A 26,905-nucleotide genomic window follows, 5' to 3' on the forward strand; every position below is an offset into this window, starting at 1 on the left:
AACAGCTGCCTGTTTGTTGCACACTGGCGATTTTAGCACTTTGACTAGTTTCCTTCCAAAGATTCTGCTAAACAATCTATTTTGGGTATTTAGAAAGCACCTGTCGTTTTAGTATATTAGCATTAGACAGATTTAAGCAAATCCTGGCTACAGTGTTCTAATTAGAAATGGACCGACAATAGTCCCTGAGGAATATAGATTAGCTAATTGCAATAATTTGCATTTACTGCAGGTAGCCTGTTGTCTGTGTGAAACCTGGGTGGACTTATAAAGCAGTTACTGTTAGTAACTGGAGGTGGGGTTCTTAACCATTTTGCCTGCCTTTCTCTCTCCAGTGTTTTGGTGTGCAATCTTGCAGTGAAACTGCGATCCTGTAAGGGATGCACAAGCTGCTCAGGATCCTTTTGTGTTTCCTTACAGATGAAGTATGAAGAAATTGGCAAGGTGATGAAGGCTTTTCATAACTCATCACTTGATGCATTCAGAGGAGAGTCACATCACTAAATGTGGAGTACAGGAATTTCACAATTCGGGTGGAGATTTAGATACTAGATTTGATCAAGTCCCTACTGATGATTTGTAACATTTGTAGTCTCTCCCTTTATCTCAATCTTCTCTCTCTTCTCCTTACTCTGATGGTGTGGGTTAGCATCATGACAACGGCAAGCAGCAGTACATTTTATAATGTTAAAGAGATTATTGTTTAAAGATTGTTTTGCCTTACGGCAAGGTGACCATTCAGTTCTTTGAACTGTGTTGCAGAGCCTGCATTGCTTTATCAGTACAGGAGAAACTAGTCATGTTGTCGTGGTAATTACATTGTGCAAAATCAGCTTTGCAAGTACATAGTGTGCTTTCTTTCCCTGATGCAGAGTACAACAAATGAGAGACAGTTTTCCAAGGAGCAGTTTCAAAAAATGGATTACTTTAACAAATACTTGTGAAATTATAAGTGAATTGCTTAATTATCTTTTGTTGAATTTTCAGTAACAGTTTCAAGGTAAAAATAAACACCCAAAATTTACACTGAATGTACCTGAAACAATTACTGATACTGTAAGATCTTTTTCTAGGCACAAATGAGACGACACTATAGGCTTGGCATCTTGCAAGACCTTAATTTTAGTGTCTGTAGGCAGTAGTTTCTCTTTCATTCTTACTACTTTTTTTTTTTTTTTTTTTGACCAGATACCATAAGACTTATTTGTCAGAGTAAAGTAAACTTAACTCTGTAGGCTTTTGATGCTTTGGTTTACTACCCAATACATCTCTCCACTTGTGCACAAGGTTATACTAATGCCACTGCTCATGGAAGGCCTAGTTTTCTGGAAAGAAATTCCCGTAAGTTTCCTGTTTCATATCCATTCATCCGTCCCTGATATCTTTACAGTGCTTTCCTCCGTCCTTTCCCTGCAGTATTGTACTGAATAAGCAGTCGTTTCTCAGGCCTGTTTTTGTCCCCATGGGTAGTGAACTCCCTGTGACTGCATTCTGCCTGCCTTACTCTTCCACCTGCTCAGAGCTGGCCTCAGTGTTCTTGGCTGGGAGGTGGTGTTGGTAGGAGCTGCATACAGTGCAAACTGAATTTAAGTGATGCTCGTGTTTTATGTGTAAGTTGTTGAGGCTTTTTTGCCAAGAGGAGGATGGAAAAGGTTTTCGATCTTCTGTGCTTCTACAAAATTTGAACCTACCTGCTTGTCCTTCAAATTTTACCCATTATTTGGTACTGACTTTCATTCCTAAAACTTTATTCAGTGAAATCAGATGGAATATAAACAACACTGAGGCCCCTCTTCAGTACAGACTAATTTTTGCAGAGCTTAAAAATACGTAGAAAAGCAGGACTGTAGGAAGGGTCAGTAGTAGGTAAACTGTTTCCTGCATGCCAGACAAGCACCAGTCATTTCCATTTATGGCAGCATCAGAGTTCAAAAGAAGAGCTTAGTTAAGGAGGAATTTTTCACTTGTGGCAAAGATTTTCTGTGTAAGGGAGTATATCAAGTGAGTTCAATTTCAGATAGCTGAAAGCTTAGACATGTTAGCTGGTTAAATGGTAATACCAGATAAAATAATTTTACTATATGATTTGGCACATTCAACGCTGACCCCAAGACACATATGTCCTAATGCTAATACTTATGAACACATTCTTGTCTGATCTAGACAAGTCAAAATTTAGAAGCAATTACTTACATGTATTACTTTTAATATAAGCCATCATCTCCAACATATATTTTTAATTTTCTTTTTAATTAGACACCAGAGGTTCTGGAAACTGGAAAACATTGTTCGTTTTCTGGCAGAACAGTGGAAATTTAACACTGTTCAGTGTTGTAAAATTCCTGGTAAGAATGCTGAATGTTTTGCATATTCTTTCAGGATCTCTGAGCAGGACTTACTTTTGTTTTTCAGTACAGTGAACGTGCAATGGAAAATGTAAATCTAGTTTCACTTTGTGGTACACAGAATCAACTGGAACTATGCAACAAGGAGGTTTTTTTGCATATGAGAAATCCATAGCTTGCTAAACACTTGTGCACTGCAAGTCTTACTCTGAAAATGCAAGAGATGCCTTAAAGTGCAGGCATACCCTTCTTGTGTCACTTCTCTGTCTATTGCTTTGGAGTTTAGTTGTCAGTAACTCCCTATGATGCCTTTAAAAAGACCACTAAGTCTCAGCTGAGCTTCTGTCTGAAATTCAGTTTCCTGATATAAAGGAAGACCACTTTCAGTAAAAACAAGTAAAACCTATGGCTTGAGTATGTTCATTGCAATATGCAATGCCTGGATTTTTCTTCTGCAATGGATGCTTTCTATTTTGAAATGTTTGCAGTGTCATTTTTCTGCTGTGCAGTGGCTCATTTTTCTCCTAGTTTTACAGGGCTGAAGGGTCTGGCTGTCTTTTTTATGATGGATCACAGCTGGGTGATTATTCTGTGTTATATTTTAAGCTGTGATGTTGGAAAGATTTCAGGTTATATCATGTAAGATAAAGTGATCAGTTTTAACTGGAAATGTGGGGGAAAAAAAGGTCTCTGAGAAGTGTCACAGAAATGCCTATACCTGTGCCATATAGTGATACGTTGTGTTTTCCTGTAAAATTTAATTTCTTGATGGGAACCTAAATATTTAGTTATGAAATTCATAGTGGACAAAACATTTAGTTAAATCCACATGAACAAGACCCAAGAGATCTGAAGTCTAGTTCCTTTTGAAAAACTCAGTTTGAACTACTAATCTTACTGCATACTGGGACAGAAAGGTCTTCTATAAGTATTTTATGTGCTATTGAATCAGGGCTATAGAATGCTAGTTGATCTGAATTAAATGCTTTTACTGAATAGGGATTTTCCAGAAAATCAGAATGAACTGTTTAATCAGTGAAACATGAAGGTATTCTACCACCCTGGACCTATTAATATTTTTTTTTCTTTTTAAAGAAAAATTTTCATTAATTGAAATACATGAATTTCATACTAATTCTCCCAAAATATTAGAATATGCAATTTATTTTTAAACCTGCGTTTAGTGGGGTATTTCACATTTTAATTTAAATAGTTATATGCTGTATGCTTTACTAATTGGTTTCTGTGTGCAGCAGGCCCCAGGCATGGAAGAGCTGATATGGGAACAGTACACAGTGACCTTACAAAAGGTGAGTGAGTGCCAGTTATATTTTTAGTTTTCAAATATTCAAGAACTGGTTTACTCTGAATACGTTTTGCAATAGATGTTATTAGCATGTCTGAGTCTAGAATAGGATTAATGCATTTTCCAAATCAGATATGGTTTTTATTTTAAAGCTTAGTTGTACTCATACAATAGCCCAACTCTTTAATGTTAGGAGTAAATTCAATTAACAATTTAAGTGCCGTATTTGCTACTGTTTCGTCTTTCTAATGACAGCGTAATATACCACATGTCAGCCACATAGCTAAATTCATTATTGAAGACCCTTAAAAGTAAAGCAAACGGTTCTATCAAGCAGATTGTGTTTAATGTCCAAGCTTTGTAAAAATAACTGAACAGTATTCCACTGGTTTTATATTTGAAATATATTTTAACATATACTAGTGTAGAATGCAGTGGAAAAAATAATTAAAAATTATAAAAGAGGTGGACTGTAGGTGTCACTTTAAAAGTTTTTTTTTAAAGAAAAGAGGAAGTATCTCATCAAGTGGAGTCCTTTTGAATTAAAGAAAATAGAGCACTTGTGCCTGTGTTCTTTAATAGCTAGGCTACCACACCACAGTACAAGGTGTGCACTTTGGCTGCTCAAGTTTTTTCACGTCTTCTGCAATGAACTGAACTTGATGACCCAAAGTGTAATAGTGATATTTTCTACATAGCTTGTTTCATGTGAGAAAGTATGGTTGAGAAGAGGTTATTTTTTAGGTTGCAGAGGTAGATGGTAAAAACATTGCAGAAAAAGACCTTAGTTCCTGTAATTTTCAGCATTTCAGATCTCTGAGACCATGTAAACTAGAGTTACTTCTTTACCACAGAGACAAACTTAGGCTACTGGGATGGCAAAGGGCTACTGAACTTGCTGTATTGGCCACTACCATTGAATTTTACCATTATGTTGAATCATTGTTTTGGTGTAAAGTGTCAAACTACTTCGTGTAAAACTAAGCTGTAGCAAGTGAAGTGCTGTTTAAAAAGAAAATCTTTTTTTTTTTCCTCCTCAAAGAAATAATCAATAATAATCAAATAATCAGCATGAGTGGAACAGGAGGTGACATATGACAAACTGCACATACTGAGTGGGTATTAGGGGGAAAGCATGGCTTTAATTCGGTATATTAGTTTGCCACTATGTTAAAAATTTTGTTAAAATGTAACCCAATTTGTGATTTTTAGTGATATGTGTTAAATAGCTGATAAAGTTAAACTTTTGTGGTTTTGTGCTCACTTTTCTGTCTGCAGTTCAGTTATGCTTACAGTTCTCAGGTTTAGTGCTATTGACGTGCTTCCTTGGCATTCTGTGAAGCATTTATTTGTTTTTATGAATGCTATCTTAGGACTTCTATGGATCTGTTATTTCTATGATGACAGGTTTGACATAATTTACGTATTTAAAATAGTTGATTGTGACGGAGGGCGATTATATAGACAATGCACAAGTTCACTACTTGCTCTTTGTAATCAACCGTGATCTTGTTATTTTAATTGAGGAATAAGTAGTTGTCACGAACTACTTAGCAATCATAATGAAGATGAGATTCTGGGGAATCTATTCCACTCTCCCAGGCATCACTAACAAAATAGATTTACCTAACAGTAAATTTTGTATGAATAATGCATGGAATGGTGAAGCAAAATGCAGGCAAATTTAGTGAGTTCTTTATTTAATTACTAACAATCATTAGGTTTTACAGGTTTCAGAAGACAGGAACTTGACATCATACATGGATGTGTAAACCTAATCTTTCTTTAATCTATAGGTGATGTGTGTTTCTGCAGCACTCTGCACTCAGCTATCATATTTCAAATAATACCTACTTAGAGTGCCATCATGAGAACATTCCTGTTCCTCTTCTTTCTCCCTGTCAAAATTCCTGCCAATGTATTCAAGTTCTGTTGTATTTGGTTTTATTGTAAAGGATTCAAAACGAGGATTTGGGATTGCAGTTTCTGGAGGCAGAGATAACCCTCATTTTGAAAATGGCGAAACATCGATAGTAATTTCAGATGTTCTCCCAGGTGGTCCAGCCGATGGATTACTTCAGTAAGCACATTTTTCTTTGTCTGGGATTCTGAGGGGCATGGCTGTAGAATACATAAAACCTTTAGACAGACATGGTTGAAATGCTGGTGATTTAATCGGCTCAAGATTTGGTGCCCTCTTGAATATCTAGATGTCTCTTTTAAAATAAAATCCAGAACAACAAAACAAGTAAACCAAACATAGAGGTGTTAGTTGCTCTTCAGTTAGACATTACGTTTCAGTGGTGGTGTTGAAAAGTCTTTAACAGTCAAGTATGTTTCTTTCAAGATTGCATTTCATTTAAAGAAACAGTAGAAACAATCTTTAAACATCCTCCTTGTTCCTCCTCCAGTAAACACATTTAGTGATCAATCATTAGTTTCCAAAAATTACTTGAGTCAGCCCAGAGCTTTGCTAAATATTTATTTTATATCTGGAAAAAAAAATTATGGACATAAAGAGTTTCTGTTGTTTTTCTGATAACTTCATCTTTGATGAGGCAGCATCTATCATGTACAAACAGTCTGTAGGCTGAGAGTTTCTGTCCTACATTGGTTTTTCATCGTTTGATCTGAAATACCTGATGAGGACTAGACTGTTTGTAAGAATGCCAGATAATTGTGCAGCAATAATAAATCAAGAGAACAGATTCTGTCCCTTTTGCCATGCATTTATTTTTGGTCAGAAAATGAAATGACTGACATGGGAGCTGTTGGTGAAAGGTTAAATGAAAGGGTAATTGTAAAGCGTGTAACAAATAATTTTTAACGTAAGTGTGCAAATCCTGCGTTTTATAGCAGTGATCCCTGCTTACCACCACTGTTCCATAATCACCTGTGATTTGGGAATGAAATCATGTCCAGAAATTATGAAAGATCATAGGTGAATTGATGATGGCAAGGGAATACCGAGGTACTTGGGCACATTCAGACAAAACACATTCTGAGGAAAAATTAAGGCAAAGCTGTTTCTCCAACAAATCAAGGAATATAGGTCTAACCTTCACAGTGTATGGGTAATACCATCCTGTCATCTTTTGTAGGGTAAAATGAGCACATGTAGATGGACTTCTTGACATAATATTGCAGCATTAAGTTCAGTGGTAGCTTTGGATATATGGACTGTCCAGAGAGCTATTCTAGTTCTTGCGTAAACCTGGGAAAAATTGATACTGAAATACAGCATGCTGTTCTGGCATACTCATCCACTAAAAGGAATTGGAAGGGTATGAAAAGAGGCAAAAAAATAATTTAGGGGTTAGAGTGCCTTACAAATGGAGGCTTAGTGTATATAATCTTCTTATTTAAAAAGAAGATTGCAATGTGATTTGATTATGATGACGTTAAAGTGGTCGGTAAAAGAACTCTTGATAAAATGATTGATAAAAGAATTCTTTTATCTAGCAGAAAATGGCAAAGGAACCATTAATTCATTGAGCTAATTCTGACTGTAACTGGGTAGTCACCAGAATAAACTAATATGAGGAGTGGTAATTTGGGTTTTTTAATCTTCTTCACTTTTTGCATTGAAATGCCTTTATGAAATTTATGGTGTTAAATTAATGAGTGTTATGGGACTATTTCATACGGGGCTAGGTGAGGTAGTTGTTAGTGGTCTATTTGATATGCAGGAGGTCTGAACAGAGAAGTTAGTAATCTCAGCTTATGTTTTAGGGCAGGGAGAACTTCTTGTGTATTATTGTTTTGGTGGGTTTTTTTTTCTCCCAAACACCTTTCTACAGAGTAAATATGACCTGAACACCAGACTTTAAGAAAAATGTACAAGTGCATTTGCACTTGTCAATGTTTGCCTAAATACTGATATGGCTACGGCAGTTTGAAGCTTTTGTGAAATTCTTATGTGAAAGAAGTCTAGCACTAGTTGTGAAAAACTAGGAGACCTGGGAGAACTAAATAAAAAATTTTCCATACTCATAACAAATGTTCTTTAAAAAACATTATGGCAAGGTACTTAAGCTGAACACAGTATATATACAAAGATAGTACTGCTCAGTGTCTAATTTTACATGTACCGAAAGCTGCTTCTGGTTTTCAGATATTGTAGAATTGATATAGCAAACACAGTTTTACAGCAAAACTCCTTATTAAAGAATTAAATACATAGGTTTTCTCTGTTAAAAAAAAAAAAAAAAGAAGAAATGTTGTTCTGCTGTTTTCATAAAGACCCCTCTAAAATCCTCTCTTTCCTTTTTTATCTCCCTCCCCATTTCCAGAGAAAATGACCGAGTGGTCATAGTTAATGGGACCCCGATGGAAAATGTTCTACATTCTTTTGCAGTTCAGCAGCTTAGGAAAAGTGGAAAAGTGGCTACCATTGTAAGTAAATTCCAAATTTATTCAGTGTACAGCAGTATGTACCTGCGGAATCAGTCAGGATTTTGAATTTCTTCTTTAAAGTGTATTTAACTGCATAAAGCAAAGCAGTCCTTTGCCAGATGCAGAGTACAAAATAAATAAAACAAAGACATCGTTTCTGCAGGTGAAACAAATGGAAATCAATCAACAAGATCACAAAGTTATCTTGTTGAAAAACTGATAATAAAATTTTTATTTCATAATGTTTATTTTAGTGAATAACAAATAGTGAGGTGAATGATGTTCTGCATACATCTTGTCCAATAATAATTGAATATTGTTCTTTCTTTTTTTCCCCAACATATATTTAAAACACGAAGAATATTGATCTGTTCAGTTTCACATTCTGATCTTTGAGTTTGTTTGTTTGTTTTGTATTGTACTGAGCAGGTAGTGAAAAGACCAAGGAAAGTGCAGGCTGCTGCGCTGCAGAGAAGCCCCTCCCTTGACTATGAGGACAGAGCTTTAGATGTAATGGATGACCATGCAGAATTTGATGGGAAAAGTGCTCGAAGTGGCTACAGTGAGAGGAGCTGGCACAGTGGAAACGGGGGGCGCAGCCAAAGCTGGGGAAACAACTTGGATCAGAGCTACAGAGATGAGCACGACCGAGGGCGTAACCGAAGCAGAGACCGGGACAGGGAATGCAGCTACAGCCGCGATCGCAGTCGTGGCAGGAGCGTTGACAGGAGCTTGGATCGAGACTATAGAAGGGAGCGGAGCAGAGGAAGGAGCATCGACAGGGATGCTGGCTATGAACGGGACTACAGAGGAGACTACAGCCCACCCAGTTACAGTCATGGATCTTTTTCTGATCCTAGATATGGGAGGGAAATGAGGAGTCGTAGTCGGGACAGGCTTCGTTCCCGCAGTCCTTCACCCGAAATGCACCACCAGCATGAGTACCTAGGGCCGCAGGATCAGAATGCACCAGTCAGTGTTCTCCTAACGAAAGACAGACATAATGAAGGTGGGTATGATAGGGGAGGAGAGGAGCCAACCTCCAGTACAGCATGGGTTTTGGTGGGGAAAAGAGAAGAGCTATTGTAGGTTAAGTGTTGACATTTTTAACTGATGGTGTAAGTTGTTCTTTCATTCTTTCTGGCTGATTTGGGGTGCTTTTCCCCTCGGAACCTCGAACTTTACCTTTGAACAAAGATTTGTTCACCCACATAATTTCAGTCTTTTCAAGCCACTTTTCCATTTTCTCTGTCCTTTTCTTCTGGTTCTGATGGAAAACATGGATCTGATCATGATTCAGATTACATTTGGCACACTACAAAAGGGTTAGCTAGAAAGGGTAAAGAGTAGACTCTGCCTTTAATAATACGGTTTCTTTAGTTCTGGTCATTAAAGAATACCGAAATAGCAGCAGCTGAAATACTGAAATACCAGTATTTCAGCCTTTCTTTGCGGAGTGTTGAAGTGTGTAAATGAAAGCCAAAAGCCTGACAGTTTTTCACTGTGAAATAAAGACTTGCGCTGGAAAGCATATCTGAGATTAGGTTGTACATAATTTTCTGTTTGGGGTTTTTTGGAGGGGGTGGTGGTTTAGTTCTGGAGGGGTTGGGTGTGGTTGTTGGGTTTTTTCCTAATCTGCCCTGTTGTAATTTGAAAAAAAATTTTGCTAATTAAACTTCGTATGCAGGAGCTAATCTCTTTTTTTCATTGACTCACTTCACTGACATTCATTCACTCTGGCAACAATCCTTTTCCCTTCTTCCTCCTCTACATGTAATATTTCTGCTTGTAAAGATAATGCATATATGTATATACAAATGAGGAGAAGTTTAAGGTGCGTTTGTTAACTTCTATGTTTAGCTATGCCATAATAGTCTCTGCCATTCATGTGGATGCTTTGCAGACTTGCTGAAATGTGGGGATCTTTTAAAGCAGAGTAACATTCGGTTTTTCTAGCATGCATGGTTTTAAGGATGTTGCCTTTCTTTGAAAGTAGGAAATATACTGACCCAAGTAACTTAGATCACAGGGAGAAAAGGGGGCAGGGGAATAAAAAAAATTCCTTTGCCTGAAACAACCAAGGTATTTCCTGGAGTACAGATAGGACAGGGTCAGCATGCAGCAACTGATGAAAAGAAATACTTCTATTAGTATTGGCTTTTTGACCCCTTTCTCCCTCTATGCCATGCAAAATATGAATCAAAGAGAAGCTAGTCTGGTACATTAATAAGCAGCTCCCAAACAAAGGCCAAATACCTTTGCTGCTGAAGGTGCAGACCAATCGTCCAACTTTAATTGGAATTGGGTTTCTTTTTCATTTTGTAATGGCAGCACAGGTATCAGGGACTCGGCTTAGGGTGAAGTGGGTTTACTAGGCCTACATTTTTCTCTTTTTTTTTTTCTTCTCTCATGGTATAATGGTGTTTGATGCATGTACACTGCATCAAACTACAGTGGATTATCTTCTTGGTTCCAGAATATGGACTCCGTCTTGGAAGTCAGATCTTCATAAAAGAAATGACTCGTACTGGCCTAGCAACCAAAGATGGCAACCTTCATGAAGGAGATATCATTCTCAAGGTCTGTTCTGGTTTTACTGCTGGCAGTTTGGCAGCATTGGCTATAGTAGTTGTTCTGAACTAAATCGCGTTATAGTCACGTTCACTATTAAACTTGAGCACAATGCAGACATGTTTTTTATTGTTGCCTTTTTGTGTCCAGATCAATGGTACAGTGACAGAGAACATGTCTTTAGCTGATGCCCGAAAATTGATTGAGAAATCACGTGGAAAACTCCAGCTGGTTGTTCTTAGGGACCGAAAACAGACACTGCTCAACATTCCTTCCCTGAACGACAGTGACTCAGAAATGGATGGTGAGGTTTAATGTGGACCCAAAGTTCTGGACTCTGTGCAAGGACAAAATGGAACTTTTATTGTTTTGCTGCCGTAGAATGGTATTAGGTTCTTTAAGAAAAACAAAATGAAATACAAACAAATCTAAGTAATACTCAATTAAGCAACAAGTCCCCTTCCTTTAGGTGAAAATAATTTTATAGTAACAAATTTTTGTATTGAAATTTGTATAATTGCGTTTTAGGAAGGGGCAGAGATAGAAGGACCAATGTTGGTCTGGCAAAATCAGTCTTACTTCGTGGAACAAGCAAATCAGTTGCCTTAATAAAATTTTTTAAAACAAGTGTATTGGACTGGTCTCTCCTTCTGAGGACATCAACATTCATGGCAGCATTCATATGGAGGGAAGAAATGTCAGGATGAGAGAAAATTAAGTGCCCCTGGATAACTGGTTTCTGTTCCCAGCACCTGTTCTATACAAGTGTGTGAGCTGTATTTCTTGGCCTGATCTTGCTTTGGGAAGGGCTCAGAATGTTTGGGAGAGCAGGACATTATATTATTTGGAACAAGATACTTGTTTTTCTGGTGTCAGAATGTGGGGTGGAACTTTCTGTAGGTTTTACTGTGAAGTCTGGGGTGCAGTTCCAATGTGAAGGCCACTCTTGTTTCCTTTGCCACTGAACGGCAGTGATGCACACTGTGGATGTGCAGGTCGTCTTCTGTTTGGAAACGTCCATGACACCTCAAATCAAAGCCTGCTAGCACCAGCTAATGCATCTGTGGTGTGCTCCAAGTAGTTGTGTGATGTGACGGCGTTTCTTAAAAGTTCTGTGGAACTTTCCTGAAATACTTTGAGAGGGTGGAGGAGTGGTAGTGCTAAAATGCGCTTTCTGAATTTTTGTCAAATCCAACTTGAGATAAGAGTGGGCTGAAACGTTCAGTGTATCCTCTATGTGAAAACTTTGTAAATACACATGCTGACCAGATGAGCAGATAACTTAAACAAATCCTGCATGTCTTGATTTGCCACTCTCTTTACAGATATTTCTGAAATAGAATCAAACAGATCGTTCTCCCCTCAAGATGACAGATTACATCATTCTGATCTAGAGTCACATTCATCCAATGAAAAACTGAAAGAGAAACCAAAGTAAGAAATGGTCTTCTCTAGTTAATTTTTCTCATGCTTATCAGAGGAGTATTCAAATATATGCATTCTTATCTGAGTTCATGACACTTTTTTTTTATTTCTTTCTTTAAGTGCAAAAGAGGATCCCTCCAGTAGGATGTCCAGAATGGGAGCAATGCCTACTCCATTCAAATCAATTGGTGACATTGCTACTCCTGCTGTTACAGCTGTAGACTCAAACAAAGAACTCAAGTACCAAGATGACCCAGCAGGTCAGAGCATGAAGGTTTCAGTTGATTTTTTTTCTCTTGACCACAGAATGTCCATTCCCGAAACCATGTTCACAAAGCTGGTATGCTCTTCATGTCAGCCCCACCCTGACAGGCAGAGAAGAGGTTTGTCTTTGCTTTGTGATGCAGGGAAGAAACACCTGATATTTTTTGACAGTAGTTGCTCATTACAATTGCCACCAGAAAAAAGCAAATACTGTCCTAGAATATCTGCTGTTAGACTGTTGCCCTAAGCAGACAAATGAAGTCTGATCTAGCTTGCCTGAAAGAGTTGCGTATCCCTTCCTTGAACTTTTTTTTATTTTTCAAGAATAAAAAAATAGAAATAAATGTTCTTTAGTAAGACATGCTCGATTTTTAAATCTGTATTAATCTTTGGCATGGAGGGTTTGCTTGCTATCTGATAGCTAAAAATTCCTGCTACGTATAACTTTTCCAATATCTCAGTAACTTACTTTGTCTCTTTTTTTACATTTAGTGCCTCAGCCAAAAGCAGTTACACGAACAATTCTTAAACCCAGCCCGGAAGATGAAGCAATATATGGGTAAGGTGGCACTTGCTGAGTTCTCTTGCACTCAGTATTCTTCCAATGACCAGTGATACTCCCGTTATTGTTTAATGCTGAGAAGAGGTGACATGTCTTCTACCTGATGATATTTGAGATCAGCTTAGTTTTAGAAATACCTGCCTGGAATCTACCTGGAAGTTATAGAACACCCTGTGTTTCTGGGCCTGCATGGAAACATATACAAGAGTTTTGTTGGCTTTTTTGTTTTTTTTTTTTTTTTTATTAATAGAAAATCAATTTACATGTTTTCTTTTGAGAGTTTCCAAACACAGCAATTAAGGAATAGGAGTGTTGGTATTGTAAGGAGAAGCCTGAAATTTTGAAAATGTTCTGGAGCTTGGTGTATTTTCTTAAATGGATTTTCTTCTCAGACCTTTTCTGGCTTGGACCCTGCATATGTTGTCATTGATGTGCAAATTAATCAAGTGATTATTTTGGCGAAGGGGAATTTATAATACAGGCTTAGGGTATTACCGAGAATGGCTGACAGATAAGTAGTGTCCTCTGAGTTGGAAGGTCACTCAGGCATACAGCTTTTCTGACAGCAAAAAAGCTGAGCCTAGTCCAGTAGTCTCTCCCACTGCAACGTTAAAGGACTTATTGTTAACATATCAGATTATACTTGAAAATATTTCTCATTACAAGAAAATTTGAAGACTTCTAGCAAACATGTTAAATAGTAGAGAAAATAGGTATCAGTTTAATTCATATGACAGTTATTTAGATTATAAAAGAAAAAACAATGAGTGTGATTACTCATAACTCGGTCTGTTTTCACAAAAAACCACAGGTGTTCATATGACAGAGAATGCAGTAGGTAGGGAGCTACTTTGGGGTTTCAAAAACAGAGACCTGTTTCCCTGCTTAGTCAGGTCTGTGCATGCCACTTTGTCACTATTCCTAGTTCATTTTCCACTCTGGAAAATGCAAATTCTCTGCTTGCTGCCTTCACTGAAGGCAGGAAATACAGTGGCAAATACAGCCTATACAGTGAAAGAAAGGAGATAAGATTATTATTAATGCGATATTGTTGAGGGGTTGTAATTTTTTTTCTTTTGGCATCCTGATATTGTTATATGCTTGATATCTGGCCTTACTTCCTTTTTCTGTTCGTAAATCCTGTAGTCCTAATACAAAAATGGTGAGATTCAAGAAGGGGGACAGCGTGGGTCTACGACTGGCTGGTGGAAATGATGTAGGAATATTTATTGCTGGAATTCAAGAAGGTACCTCAGCTGATCAGGAGGGACTGCAGGAAGGAGATCAGATTCTTAAGGTATGAGTATGGGTCCCTAAAATGCAGATGACTTCTGTATACTCTAGTTTGCTTCTTAGTAGAAATACGGGAGAAATTATGATCTTAGGAATCAAATTATTGCTTTGAAACGGGATATATGTGGTGAAGGGATCTTACAGAAATGAGTTTTTGAAGGAGAATTGTATACTAAACTTTAGTTTGTTTATGGTATTGTGGAAGGAGTAGTTAAATATTAATAAAGAAAAATGCTGCAAGGTGGAACAATAAATTTTTTGTACAATGTTTCTTCCTAATTTTGGAGGGGGTAAAATTGGGGCCATCATAATTTTCTTCTTTCCTCTTTCTCCAGTTTATTCGTGTTACGATGATTTATTTTTCAAGTTTCTGATTTATATAATCTGTGCCACTTAATCACTTCGTTCTGCTTTTTTTCCTGGAAATTCACCCGAAAGGTTAATATAATTTTCCCTCTACCTCTTTTCATTTTCCCCTTCTAGAGGCTGTTAAAGCTGAAGAAACAATCTAGCAGTGTACAACCAGAACATTTTATTTCAGGAAGATTACTGTAATAGCTGTAATTAGATATTCACAGGAGACAATCATTGACTTTTATAGCTATATATGTGTATATATATATATATATATATGTGTATAATAAACGAAGAGAATATTTAAGATTTTTCAGATGAATGAAGAATCTGTTGTTATCCCTCTTATTGTTGATTTATAATTGTTGTGGGGTTTGTTTGGTATGTAGGTAAACACTCAAGACTTCAGAGGCATTGTTCGGGAAGAAGCTGTTTTGTATCTCCTAGAAATTCCCAAAGGTGAAACTGTGACAATTTTGGCTCAAAGCAAATATGAAGGTAGGTGCCTTGAAAAAAATGTTTGTGTATCTATGAATCTTTTAAGCTGTGCTTTGTTAGTGAAACCAGAAATAATCTCTCTTGTGTTTATCTTTGCATTTTTGTTTATCTCCTTTTCACTAGTTGAGAAGATAGCTGTATTTCATACATACAAGGCTGCATGTGTGATGTCTTTTTCAGAGCACTTCTGTGTGTCTTTTATTATTAGCAAATAGCAGCTCTTAATCCTGAAAAGTGGTAAGGTACTGCTTTTTCTTCTGCATTTCTGTCTGTAGCAGCTGGGAGAAGATCTGCTGTGCCTTGGCAGTCAGAAGGGATTTGGTCAGCAGAAAATGGACAGTTTTATTCATGAGCGATTAAGGAGCAAGAAAAGCTTCTTGTTTTCCTTTTGGGAGACATAGCCTGCTGCAAGACTGTAGTACCATAGCTGCCTTTTGCCCTGGAGCTGTAAGGGCTGTGCACATTCAAGTCTGAACACTCCTGATAACTGTGTGTAGGGGAATGTAGATCTTGAGTTTTGACATCTTTCTGAGCAGACGCTTAGAATTTCAAAGCCTTACTTGCTAGAATCACAGCTTAATCTTTCTTTCAAGTGTAAAAAGATACAAACTAAAATAGAGGTCTTGTTTTAGTCTACAGAGACATCATGGCCTGTGGCAGAGGAGATTCATTCTTCATAAGGAGTCACTTTGAATGTGAAAAAGAGTCACCACAGAGCTTAGCGTTCACCAGAGGGGAGATCTTTAGAGTAGTTGATACACTGTATGATGGGAAACTGGGAAACTGGCTGGCTGTGAGAATTGGAAATGAACTGGAAAAGGGCCTCATTCCAAATAAGAGCAGGTAAGGTGATGCCATGTTTTCCTACTCATTGTTAGAAGTAAGATTTTTTTCCCTCCACCAGGTCATTTTTGCTTCCTATGTCATACCTTTCTTCCTTTATGTTTCCCACTACAAAAATGAGTAAATTATTTTGTCTTCACTTTTACAAGAATTGTGCCTATAAAAACTGCCTATTTTAGAAACATGGCTTTATGCAAGGAGACAGTGAGAGAGGGTGGTGTTATCTACATACCAGGTTATTATTTGCAGCACAGACCTAGAGCTTCTGTCTCAGCTATCAAATAAGCTTTGAGCAGTAGCTGCTTCAGTTCCTCTTCCAGAAAATGGGTAGTAGGTCCTGTTTTTGTTTCGTTTTTTCTTTTTTCCCCCACCTTCTTCTTTGTCTGTCTACCCTCACCAGATCAAATCAAAACAAGCAAAAGACCCCAGCCAAACAAAAAACTAAAAAAGCAAAAATCCTTCACCATGGGAAGCTCATGACTTTGTGCAAGAATACTCTGATGATTAATCTTTTAGAATAATTCAGTGCTTGAATTTCTTGTGTATATCCTTGTGGGCAGAGTTTTAAGTATTTAGTTTTTATTTAGTAAAGCAGGTTTTTACTTGGTGGTGGGGTTTTTTGGGTTTTGTTTATTTGTTTGGGTTTTTTGTAGCTGTAGTCTGTATTTTTGTGTCAAATATTGAGTGAAATATTAAGCAATAGTTTTGCTTTCCTAATCAAAATTTATGGGAGTTAACAATAAGTGTTCGAATGTGTAATGCTAAAAGTATTAAAATTAATCAGAAAAAAACCTCTAAACCCTAAAACCACAACCAGACTGTAGCAGAATTTTTAGACTATACCTTTTGAGTTCTTGAGTGTGGTTGTGATTTTATGATGGAAGAAAAAACTCACAGTTACATGATACACACAAGTTACAAAATCCACTTCTTGTGTGATTCCCCTGTCTGTGTCCTGGTAAATAAATTTTCTCCTCTCTGTTAATTGATCTGACCAAACCAGCCTTTGTTTCTGTGCTGTAGTGACTTAACTTTTGAGGCCTAATGGAGAAGAGAATAGTGACAGTAATTTCTTAGGCCTTTGGTTCTGAGTTGCCCTCTGTCATCACTTCTTTGCTATTTGCATTCTTTTATTTGCACTTGTGTAAATGACCAATTTAAGACCTCATTCCTGCCCAGCAGCTTGCAGCTGTGGCTGGTCAGACCACATTGTTCTGCAATGTGTTTGCTCCAAGGCAAAGGCACCTGAACTTGTCTACTTTTATCTCCACTCCTTCCTTCTATCTGGCGAATTGTCTGTTGCAAATTCAGAATCCATTGTTCATCAGTGAAAGCATCCTTGCCCTCTTTGACTAGTTCTGAACTTACTGCTTTCTCTGTCAGAGCTGAACAGATGGCCAGTGTTCAAAATGCCCAAAAAGATGGCTCAAGTGATAGGGCAGATTTCTGGAGAACACGTGGCCAGCGATCTGGAGCAAAGAAGAATCTGAGGAAGAGCCGTGAAGACCTGACAGCTATTGTATCTGTGAGCACAAAATTCCCAGCTTACGAGCGAGTTCAGTTGCGAGAAGGTAGGTGAGACTGCTTTGAGCTGGCTGCCCATTTATTGCTGGCTGCTTTAGCATCCAAATGTTTAGTCAGCTAAGAAAGTGATTTCTAACAACTTCTAACGATGTTAAATTAAAACAACACAAAAGGATGTCATTTTTCTCAGAATGGAGATTTCTAGCTGCTACTAATTACAAGAAATCTTTTTTACCCTTTTAAATTGCTGTTGTTCTCTCTTGCCTCCAAATTACACCTGCCAGTTTTAAAGTTTAAAATGAAAAAGGGATGAAACAGCAGGGTTTTCCTTGTTTACTCAGATTCTTCTTGTCTAGCTCTGAAATCCGTATGCCTGAGATTAACCTCAGTCTTCATAAAAAGCATTTCAGCAGCAGCTTCAGAGCAAATAGAACCCAAATATTTTCAATGGTCCAAATATAATCATGGCTCATGTGGTCTATCTCCATGACTGTAAAGTAGCTGTATTACTAGTGATGTGCAGATCAAGCTGATTTTCTGGGTAGTAGCACATGACAGTATTCTGGAACAAAATAAACAGTTTAAAGGAGATCCCAAATGCCTTAGGATGAAGACTTGGGGCAATGACATTCCCCCATTAACTCTGAGAACTGTGTTTTCACTTGCTTCGACATGAGCAGTAACATAGTTTTGGATTTCTTTACTTCTTCAAGCTGCATTGCAGTAGGTTTATGATTTGTGTCTTTATTCACACAAAACCCACTGTGTCAAGGTTCATGGACTTCTGATGGATGGAAAGATAAATGAAGATCTGTACATTTTCAGATATAGAATATTCTAAATACAATTCCACTAGAAGGAATAAGAAAGCTGTTGAAACTGTATCTTACTTTCTCAGCTGGTAAAAGTAGTTTTCTCTATTATGCTGTTGCACAAACCTCTGAGAAATAATTTTTTTAAAATATATTTTTAATAACGTTAACTTAATTCTTAACCTTGCGTAGTAACTGAGGGTCTTGTCTTTTATATATAAAACCAGTCTTATCAGATTTCTCTTTTCTCCACATATTTTTCTTTCAGCTGGTTTTAAGAGACCAGTGGTGATATTTGGCCCTATTGCAGATGTCGCTATGGAAAAGTTGTCAAATGATTTGCCTCACCTGTACCAGACAGCAAGTAAGTTGTCCTCTTAGTATCTCTGTCATCCTTAACTGAGAGAATGGATAACTTAATATTCACAGCTGCCTGGCCACTTTAGAAAAGCTAAAATGTTGTCGTTGCAGAGACAGAGCCCAGAGATGCAGGTTCGGAGAAGTCAACTGGGGTAGTGCGCTTGAACACTGTGAGGCAAATCATTGAGCAGGTAGGGCATTCCTCTGAAAATTGCTTATGCTCAAAGGCATGGTGTTTGATCTGTTTGCTCCTAGAACTTTCAGAGTATTCAAGTTTTCAGAGCATCTATTTCTGTAATAAGCTTAATGATAAAGCTGTTTTGAAGTTGTTCAACAGCAATTTTGGTAATTTTTATAGCTTTGAATTTGATACAAGAAATTACATTGTTCTTCTCAAGTCCATTCTAAATTTGGACAGAGAAGAATCTGTTCTACTATATGCTTTCTGAATTTGCCAGAGGCTTTATGGTCATGCAGTGCTCTGCTTGCTCTTAACATTCTAAATACCATATAACTGTGGGAAAACATTCCACAAGTTGTGCTCTTATTTGGACAAATATTCTGATTTTCTTAGGATCCCATGCTCCAGTCACCTCCACTTATTCCCATATGCACTACATTGACTGACCTTTCTTGTTAACAGGATAAACATGCTCTGTTGGATGTCACTCCTAAAGCAGTGGACCTGCTAAATTACACCCAGTGGTTTCCAATTGTGGTCTTCTTTAACCCAGACAGTAAACAGGGCGTGAAGACCATGAGACAAAGACTATGTTCTACATCTAACAAGAGCTCGAGAAAACTTTATGAGCAAGCAAACAAACTGAAGAAAACTTGTTCCCACCTCTTTACAGGTAAGGAAGAATGTTTGTTTAACCTGCTTACTAAGAGAATAGCGTATGGGACTGTGTAAGTCTGGAGATATCTACTTACTGCTCTGCATTTTAACTCATGCAGGCTGGAACTAAAAGAGTGTGAAGGTACGGTTATGAGTAATGCCTTCCTTGACTTCTTTCAAAGTTCCTTGTTCTGCTAAATTCTAACGAAGAAGAAATTATGAGCTGGTGTACTGATAAGTGATTTAATAAGCTTGGAAATGGACCAACAATAAAACAAAAATACCGTGCTTCTGTCAATTATCTGAATGAAGTGGCTGTTTAACATTATCACATACCTAAACCAAAAAGTGTTAAGCAGCAAAGAATGGATAAAGGATTGCATTGCATTTACCGTGTATATACACACACCATTTCCTTCAATTTTTGCAGCAACCATTAATTTGAATTCAGCCAACGATAGCTGGTATGGTAGCCTGAAGGATACGATTCAGCAACAGCAAGGAGAAGCAGTATGGGTATCGGAAGGAAAGGTAAGCAGTCGGTCCATACTCTCTAAAGCTGTACAAATGTTTCAAAGCATCTCTTGTCAGTAAAAATCGTTCAGAATTCGATTTGCCAGTGCTCAGTAGGCTAGACAAATAGTCAGTTGATGTATGTCTGTAACAAAACAAAAAATTATTCTTTTTGTAACACTTCGGAGCTTTCATCATTAATGCTGGGCTAGGGGAGAATGATGATGAGAGATAGATTTTTACAGAATATTTCATTGTGATTCTGTATTAGTTTCTTTCAATGCCACTAAGTTACTCCTAAGGGCTTGTTTGGCCTGATTTTGAGACTTAACTGGACTTTAATCCTAACTTATTTAATCTTTGTCCCTTACTTCTTATTGACTCTCTCTAGTTGGATGGCATGGAAGATGATGCAGATGATCGTATGTCTTACCTTACTGCCATGGGTGCTGACTATTTGAGCTGTGACAGTCGGCTGATCAGTGACCTGGAGGATACAGATGGAGAAGGTGGTGCATACACTGACAATGAACTTGATGAACCTTTGGAGGAACCAAGGGTTTCATCTGTTAGCCGATCCTCTGAACCTGTGCATCACGAGGAGGTGAGATGATTGGATTTTGCACTAGGACTGAACTTTGGGCTTTCTGAAAACCCTTTATGTATGGCTTAAATCAGAGGGGGTTTTTTTAAACAGCAGCTTTACCTTGCTATTAGTTAATTAATAACCAGCCTGTTGTTGATAGTGTTTTAGAGCTACACTGTGAAGAGGAAAATAATAATAGCTCTGCTTTTCTGCCTTAAATTTTGACTCCTGTTTGCTGTTCCCAAAATTATAAATTTGAGAGAGGGGGAAAATGACTGAATTAGTGGCTACTGCAGTGATTTTATCTACTTTCTTTCATAGAGTTTGAAAAAGTTTACTCCAGAACCACGGGCTCAGTTGAGAAAAGCTGGTAGCAGGGAGATCCTTAGAGAACCAAGTCCACCTCCAGCATTCAAGCCTGAACCACCTAAGGTAAATTTGTAAAAGCAACTCTGAATACAAAATACAAACATCCTGTTTCTGGAGAAATCTCCAGGGTGGCAGATTGGAAGGAGCAATAGGCATTGTCAGAGGCTAGAAAACATATGAAGAGTTGACAGAAGAGATGACTGGAAAGTGTTGCAGGATCAAGCAGAAAGAAGACTTACTGGATAACAGTTCTTCTCAAATACGTGTGATCTCTAATATATAATTTCCATATGGAATAAGAAAGTAAACTCCTTTTGGTGTCTACTAGCAAACTGAGAGGCACTTTTTTAGCTCAGCAAGATCAAAAGCAGGCTAATCACCAGGAAAAACATACTTGATGGCTATTACGGTGAAGCACAAAATCAGAATCTACCACCTGACCATCACAAGAAATTTATGTTAACTGTTTGTTCAAACATTGCGCAGGAATGATGTAAGAGGGAAAAAAAATTAGTGTTTGGATATAAAGTTCTATTTTAGAAATTTCTGAATTCACCTGACCCTGAAGTCCTTTCTTTCATATATGCTAAATATTTAAAATACAGCCCAAGTGTACCTTGACAATGAAGATAGGCCAGAGGAGGACATGCGCAGGGAAAAGAAAAGCTGAGTATAAAACAAAATTGGGTTCTATGCACTTCTAAATTTTAGATCATGATACTCCATATTAAGCAGTAGTGAAAAATTATTTGGGGCATCAGTTTTCTCTGTGCTGTGCTCAAACACATGTAGCTCTGGTAATCCTTAACAAATAGGATAAACAAATTTCTAAAAGGTCTAAATGTCCTGGTCTTCTATAGCCTGATGTGTAGTCTATGGACATATGCCCAAAATGTTGCAGCAGTTCAAATATCTTTGAAGTGTTACATCATATGAAGATTCACCCTGTTAAATAGGCAAAGTGACTACTTTCAGGTTAAAGCTTTCTTTTGAAACTAAAATTATACAGTTGCTGATATAAACTTTGTGGGGTTTATACTTGCAGGGAAAGTTACAAAACAAAGAGGATCCATATGACTTCCCCAAGAGCTATGACTCCAGATCAAGTAATGTTGCTGTCAGCAGTGAGATTTCAACTGTACCAGCTAAAGCAGCGCCACCACCTGTTTCTGTGAAACCTGTCTTTGGGCGTCCCATTCTGAGAAACTCCCAGCCAGCAGTCCTGCCTGCAGAGGAGGAGGGGGAGGAGGCAAAATTGGAAGAAGAAGGAAGTGAACAAGAAAATACTCCAAAATCAGTACTGAGGAAAGTAAAAATATTTGAGGAGATGGATCACAAGGCAAGGATGCAAAGAATGCAAGAGCTACAAGAGGCCCAAAATGCTAGGGTATGAAGAGATGCCTTTCCCCCTCCCTGTGCTTTGCAACCTCTAGAACAGCCAGAGTCCTGAAAACTAAAATCATGCCCTTTGTGGTGTGTTGCTTTTGGAAGGAGAAGTTTGGGAAACTACAGGGACATGCTCTCACTCGTTGTGTATATTTGTGTATAAAAAGGGGTTGGTTATATTTTAAGGTTTCCTGTTGTAACTTTAGAAACCTAATCCTGTTGCTTTTGGAAGCCCATTGTTCTCAAGTGTGAGAATTTCAACTACTACGCTAGAAAAGGGTTATATAATTGTAGGAATATCAATATAAGATGTTACCACTTCGTGCTTTAATTGTTTCAGATGTAGCAGTGACCTGCTAGATCCTAGATACTAATATAGGATCCCTAATGGAAGAATTAAAAAGAACAATTATTTTCTTCTACTTTCTTCTAAAGCTTGAAATAGCCCAGAAGCATCCAGATATTTATGCTGTCCCTGTCAAAACACAGAAGTCAGAACAGAACTGGCCCCAGCCAATGAGGTAAGGTGTATCCAGTTCCAAGCATTCTGTGTTGATTCTTGACTTTGCTGGCAGGAGGAAAACTGATCTTCCCAATTTTTATTCATACAAGTCATCCTGCCTTGGTATATCATTTTGTTGTGGTGCCTTAAAGATTATTGTAAAGGTAGGGCTGAACTTTAGCAAACTCTTCAGTGAACTCATTTCAGGATTTTTTTTTCTTTTAGTTCATTCATAGTGAGATCATTTATAGTATTTGAGTAATTGATGAAGAAACACTATAGGCTTTCAGGGAAGTATTTGCAGATAGGTTTACCATAGTCATGCAGTTTTTTTATTGGCTAGAAGGAGTTTCATTTGCTCCATCTTCCTTTCTAAGCTGTATGTGGCCATAAAGCAGATACTAAGCACAACTATTTTTCAGTTTTTCATAATGGGAATAGACATGATCTCTTTCTCTTTCCTTGTTAGCTCCAGGCCTCCAGAGCCCCAGAAGGCTCCTGTCAGACCTTACCTGGAGAATCGTGTCAGTTACGGCAGCGAAGCAGAGGAGGAGGAGGAGGAGGAATACCGCCGGCAGCTGGCAGACCACTCTAAGAAAGGCTATTATGGACAGCCTTCCAGATACAGGGACACGGAGTTGTAGGCCTGCTAGCATGTCCATGGCTAACACTCTTCTGAGGTTTCTTCCTTCACAGCCAAAGTGGAACAGTAGTTAGTCTTGAAAAGCTGCATTTTTACTGGGGGTGGTGTTAGAGGGTACGCTACTCAACTCAGACATATCTATACACTGGAACTGGAAGAGTTCATTTTTTGGGGATATTATTTTGTCAGCGTCTATGAAAAGAAATCACTATTGCCTGAATGCTGTTGCCTGTTTTATAAGGACCAAATCCTTAAAGTTTGTGTTAATTCTTGGCATTTTCATATTCTAATATAAGCCCTCTTTTTTCCTTTTTATTAATGTTGCCTTTTTGGACTGTTCTCTGCTGTGTTATGAAAGTATGATCCCAGAGACACACTTCCTAATGCAATAGAAACTAAATGTGAAAGTGTATTTGAAGAACAGTAAGTGCCTTTAACAAGAAGCATCTGAAGCTGTTTGTTTTGACATCTGATACTTGGTGCAAAGCCATAACACACTAAAAAGGGGATTGACTGTTTTACCTATCTTTATTTTTTATCAGTTTCATGGTAACAATTTTCCTTGCATGTTATTTTTCTAAGTTCATAGATGCATATGCAATATTCATAAATACTGACTGTACATATTAAGGATGCAGTTGACTGGGTGGTTGGAAAAGACCAGGATGTGCTTAAAAAGAGAAAATGGTGTAGAAAATTCAGTCACATATTAAAATTTACACAGACTGCAAATAATAAAGTATATATTCTAGACAAACCTTGTCTATTTCATTTTTCTTTTCAACAGTATTAGTCTAGATTTGCTGACTTCTTGAGTATACTGTTTCAGTTCAGGGTCTCTTCTCCTTCTGTTCAAGTAACTGGGAAGCATCACTATCGATGTGCTTCACACCGTTCTAAGCATAATTTTAAATCTCCTGTGATTTAAAACTGGTGCAAAACAATAGCATTCCTGCAAGGGACTTACCTTTTAGAATATTAAGTTTTGCCTCACCATTTCTGCTGTTTAGCCTTACACAATAAAATTATTAAAAGTGTCTTTCTTTTGATCATACAATATGAAAGATGGTTTTCTAATGGTCTTCTGAAAATAAAGTGCCGTCCAACCCTAACCATTATATTCTCTATTCAGAGAATATTCTTCATTGGGAGGGTGGTTCAGCACTGACTGTTACAGGCTCCCCAGGGCAGGGCAGTGGTCACAGCACCAGCCTGACAGAGTTCAAGAAGCACTGGGACAATGCTCTCAGGCACATGGTGTGACTCTTGGGGATGATCCTGTGCAGGCTCCCTTCCGACTCAGGAAGGCCATGATTCTGTGACACTCTTAAAAAAGGTAGAATTTTCTTGTCAAAGCAATAGGGTGAGGAAACTTGTGCTGCTCAAATTAGAATAATTTAGATTGGAAAATCCTAAGATCATCAAGTCCAGCCGTGAAATCAACAGTGCCAAATGCACCACTGAACCATGTCCTTACCACATCTGCACGTCTTTTAAATTCCTACGAAGATGGTGACTCAACCACTTCCCTTGGGCAGCCTGGCAGCCCTTTCTGTGAACAGATTTTTCCTAGCTCCCAGTCCGAACCTCCCCTGGTGCAACTTGAGCCCATTTCCTCTTGTCTTGTCACTGTTACCTGGGAGAAGAGACTGACCCCCACCTCACTACCAGCCTCCTTGTAGAGACCCCCATGGGCCTCCTTTTCTGCAGACTAAACACCTCCAGCTACTCCTGACAGGACTTGTGCTCCAGATGCTTCCTCAGCTCCCTTGCCCTTCTCTGGACACTCCACCACCTCACTGTCTGTCCTGCAGTGGGGGCCCAGAGCTGGGCACAGCACTCAAGGTGTGGCCTCACCAGTGCCCAGTACTGGGGGACAATCAGTGCCCTGCTCCTGCTCATCCAGGCCAGAGTGCCATTGGCCTTCTTGGCCACCTGGGCACAGCTGGCTCACGTTCAGCTGCTGCTGACCAGCACCCCCAGGTCCTTTTCCACAGGGCAGTTTTCCAGCCACTCTGGTGTCAGCCTCTGGCACTGCTTGGGGTTGCTGTGACCCAACACGAGGGGCATTCGCACGGGCAGGCCTGGCCCTTGGCCGTGTTAAGCCTCATACCCCTGGCCTTGGCCCATCTGTCCAGCCTGTCCAGAGCCCTCTGCAGAGCCTTTCTACCCTCGAGAAGATCAACACCTGCCCAACTTGGTGTCACCCAAAAACTCACTGAGGGGGCACTTGATCCCTTTCCAGATCATTAATAAAGCAGATACCGATATAACACAGAACATGTGAAATATACGGATTTAAGTGCAGTGTAACAGAGCTGAGGGGTCTCTCCTAGAGGAGCTGTTCGAGCCCAGCCCGTGCTGCGGTACCGCTGCCACCGGAGCTGCCCGGCTCCCACCGCAGCCCGGGCCGTGGCCTTTGGGACGGGCGGACGGGACGTGTGCGGCATCATCACAGCTCCCTCCCTCGCTTCCCGGCCCTCACTCACTCAGGGATCGTCCATCTCAACCAGGATGAAGAGGCGGAACTCTTGGATTCATGGGGAAACGCTGTGACAAGTGATGAGGCAAAGGCTGAGCTACTGAATGTCTTTTTGTGCCTCAGGCTGGAACAGTGAGAGCAGTTGCTCTCTGGGTGCTCGGCCCCCTGAGCTGGAAGACAAGATCTTTGTAAATGACACAGTGAGCATCGAGTGCTGCTCAGCAGGTTTGCAGATTACATGAAACTGGCTGCTGCATGTGCAAAAGCAAAAGGATGGGATGCCATCCAGAGGAACGTGGAAAAACCTGAGAAGTGGGCCCACGAGAAGCCCATGTAGTTCGACAAGTCCAAGTGCAAGGTGCTGCACATGGACCAGGGCAATCCCAGACATGAGTACACAGTGGGAAGGGAACTCATGGAGAGGAGGACTTGTAAGTTCTCATGGCTGAAAACTTGAACACGAGGTAACAGTGTGCACTCACCGACCAGAAAACAAACATGTGCTGGGCTGCATCCAAAGCAGCGTGGGCAGCAGGGCAGGGAGGGGATTCTGCCCCTCTGCTCTGTGAGACCCCACCTGCAGGGCTGCATCCAGCTCTGGGGTCCCAGCACAGGAAGGACATGGACCTGTTGGAGAGACTCGAGAGGAGAGCCATGAAGGTGATGTGGGGAATGGAGCAACTCTCTTATGACAAAAGGCTGAGGCAGCTGTGGCTGGTCAGCCTGGAGAAGAGTTTGGGATGACCTTACAGAACTCTCCTGTACCTACAGAGAAGCTGTGGAGGGACTTTTGACAAGATATGTAGTGGTAGGACAAAGGGCAATGGCTTTAGGTTGAAGTAGGATAATTTTAGATCAGATATTAGGAAGAAATTCTTTACTGTGAGGTTATGAGGAACAATAAACTGTTCAGGAACAGGAACTGGAACAGCCTCCCCTGAGAAGCTGAGGATGGCACACTTCTGACAGTGTTCAAAGCTAGGTTGGATGGAGCTCTGAGCAACCTGATCAAGTGGAAGGTGTTCCTGCCCATG

General features: G+C 39.1%; 1 protein-coding gene across 15 annotated transcripts in view; it reads left to right on the forward strand.

The window, feature by feature from the left end:
- TJP2 (tight junction protein 2) overlaps window positions 1–24,146 on the forward strand; it is a 49,171-nt gene extending 25,025 nt beyond the window's left edge. For 4 of the 15 annotated variants that reach the window (XM_014869239.2, XM_088156775.1, XM_088156780.1 and 1 more), the window contains exons 2-23: window positions 3,599–3,655; window positions 5,607–5,731; window positions 7,944–8,046; window positions 8,476–9,055; window positions 10,523–10,626; window positions 10,768–10,921; window positions 11,943–12,051; window positions 12,163–12,302; window positions 12,799–12,865; window positions 14,015–14,165; window positions 14,905–15,013; window positions 15,646–15,856; window positions 17,240–17,427; window positions 18,461–18,556; window positions 18,664–18,743; window positions 19,196–19,406; window positions 19,821–19,921; window positions 20,295–20,507; window positions 20,811–20,921; window positions 21,904–22,245; window positions 22,680–22,765; window positions 23,216–24,146. In XM_014869239.2, coding sequence (XP_014724725.2) covers window positions 3,611–3,655; window positions 5,607–5,731; window positions 7,944–8,046; window positions 8,476–9,055; window positions 10,523–10,626; window positions 10,768–10,921; window positions 11,943–12,051; window positions 12,163–12,302; window positions 12,799–12,865; window positions 14,015–14,165; window positions 14,905–15,013; window positions 15,646–15,856; window positions 17,240–17,427; window positions 18,461–18,556; window positions 18,664–18,743; window positions 19,196–19,406; window positions 19,821–19,921; window positions 20,295–20,507; window positions 20,811–20,921; window positions 21,904–22,245; window positions 22,680–22,765; window positions 23,216–23,390 — 3,501 coding nt within the window. In that variant the 5' untranslated portion in view covers window positions 3,599–3,610 and the 3' untranslated portion in view covers window positions 23,391–24,146. Of the gene's footprint in view, window positions 1–335; window positions 445–2,330; window positions 2,346–3,598; window positions 3,656–5,606; window positions 5,732–7,943; window positions 8,047–8,475; window positions 9,056–10,522; window positions 10,627–10,767; window positions 10,922–11,942; window positions 12,052–12,162; window positions 12,303–12,798; window positions 12,866–14,014; window positions 14,166–14,904; window positions 15,014–15,645; window positions 15,857–17,239; window positions 17,428–18,460; window positions 18,557–18,663; window positions 18,744–19,195; window positions 19,407–19,820; window positions 19,922–20,294; window positions 20,508–20,810; window positions 20,922–21,903; window positions 22,246–22,679; window positions 22,766–23,215 lie in introns of those variants that run through there. The other 11 variants (XM_088156777.1, XM_088156768.1, XM_088156778.1 and 8 more) reach the window with 6 other exon arrangements.
- Window positions 24,147–26,905: the final 2,759 nt, after the last annotated feature.

The sequence above is a fragment of the Sturnus vulgaris genome, chromosome Z, assembly GCF_052056855.1.
Source record: "Sturnus vulgaris isolate bStuVul1 chromosome Z, bStuVul1.hap1, whole genome shotgun sequence".
NCBI classification, from domain to species: domain Eukaryota; kingdom Metazoa; phylum Chordata; class Aves; order Passeriformes; family Sturnidae; genus Sturnus; species Sturnus vulgaris.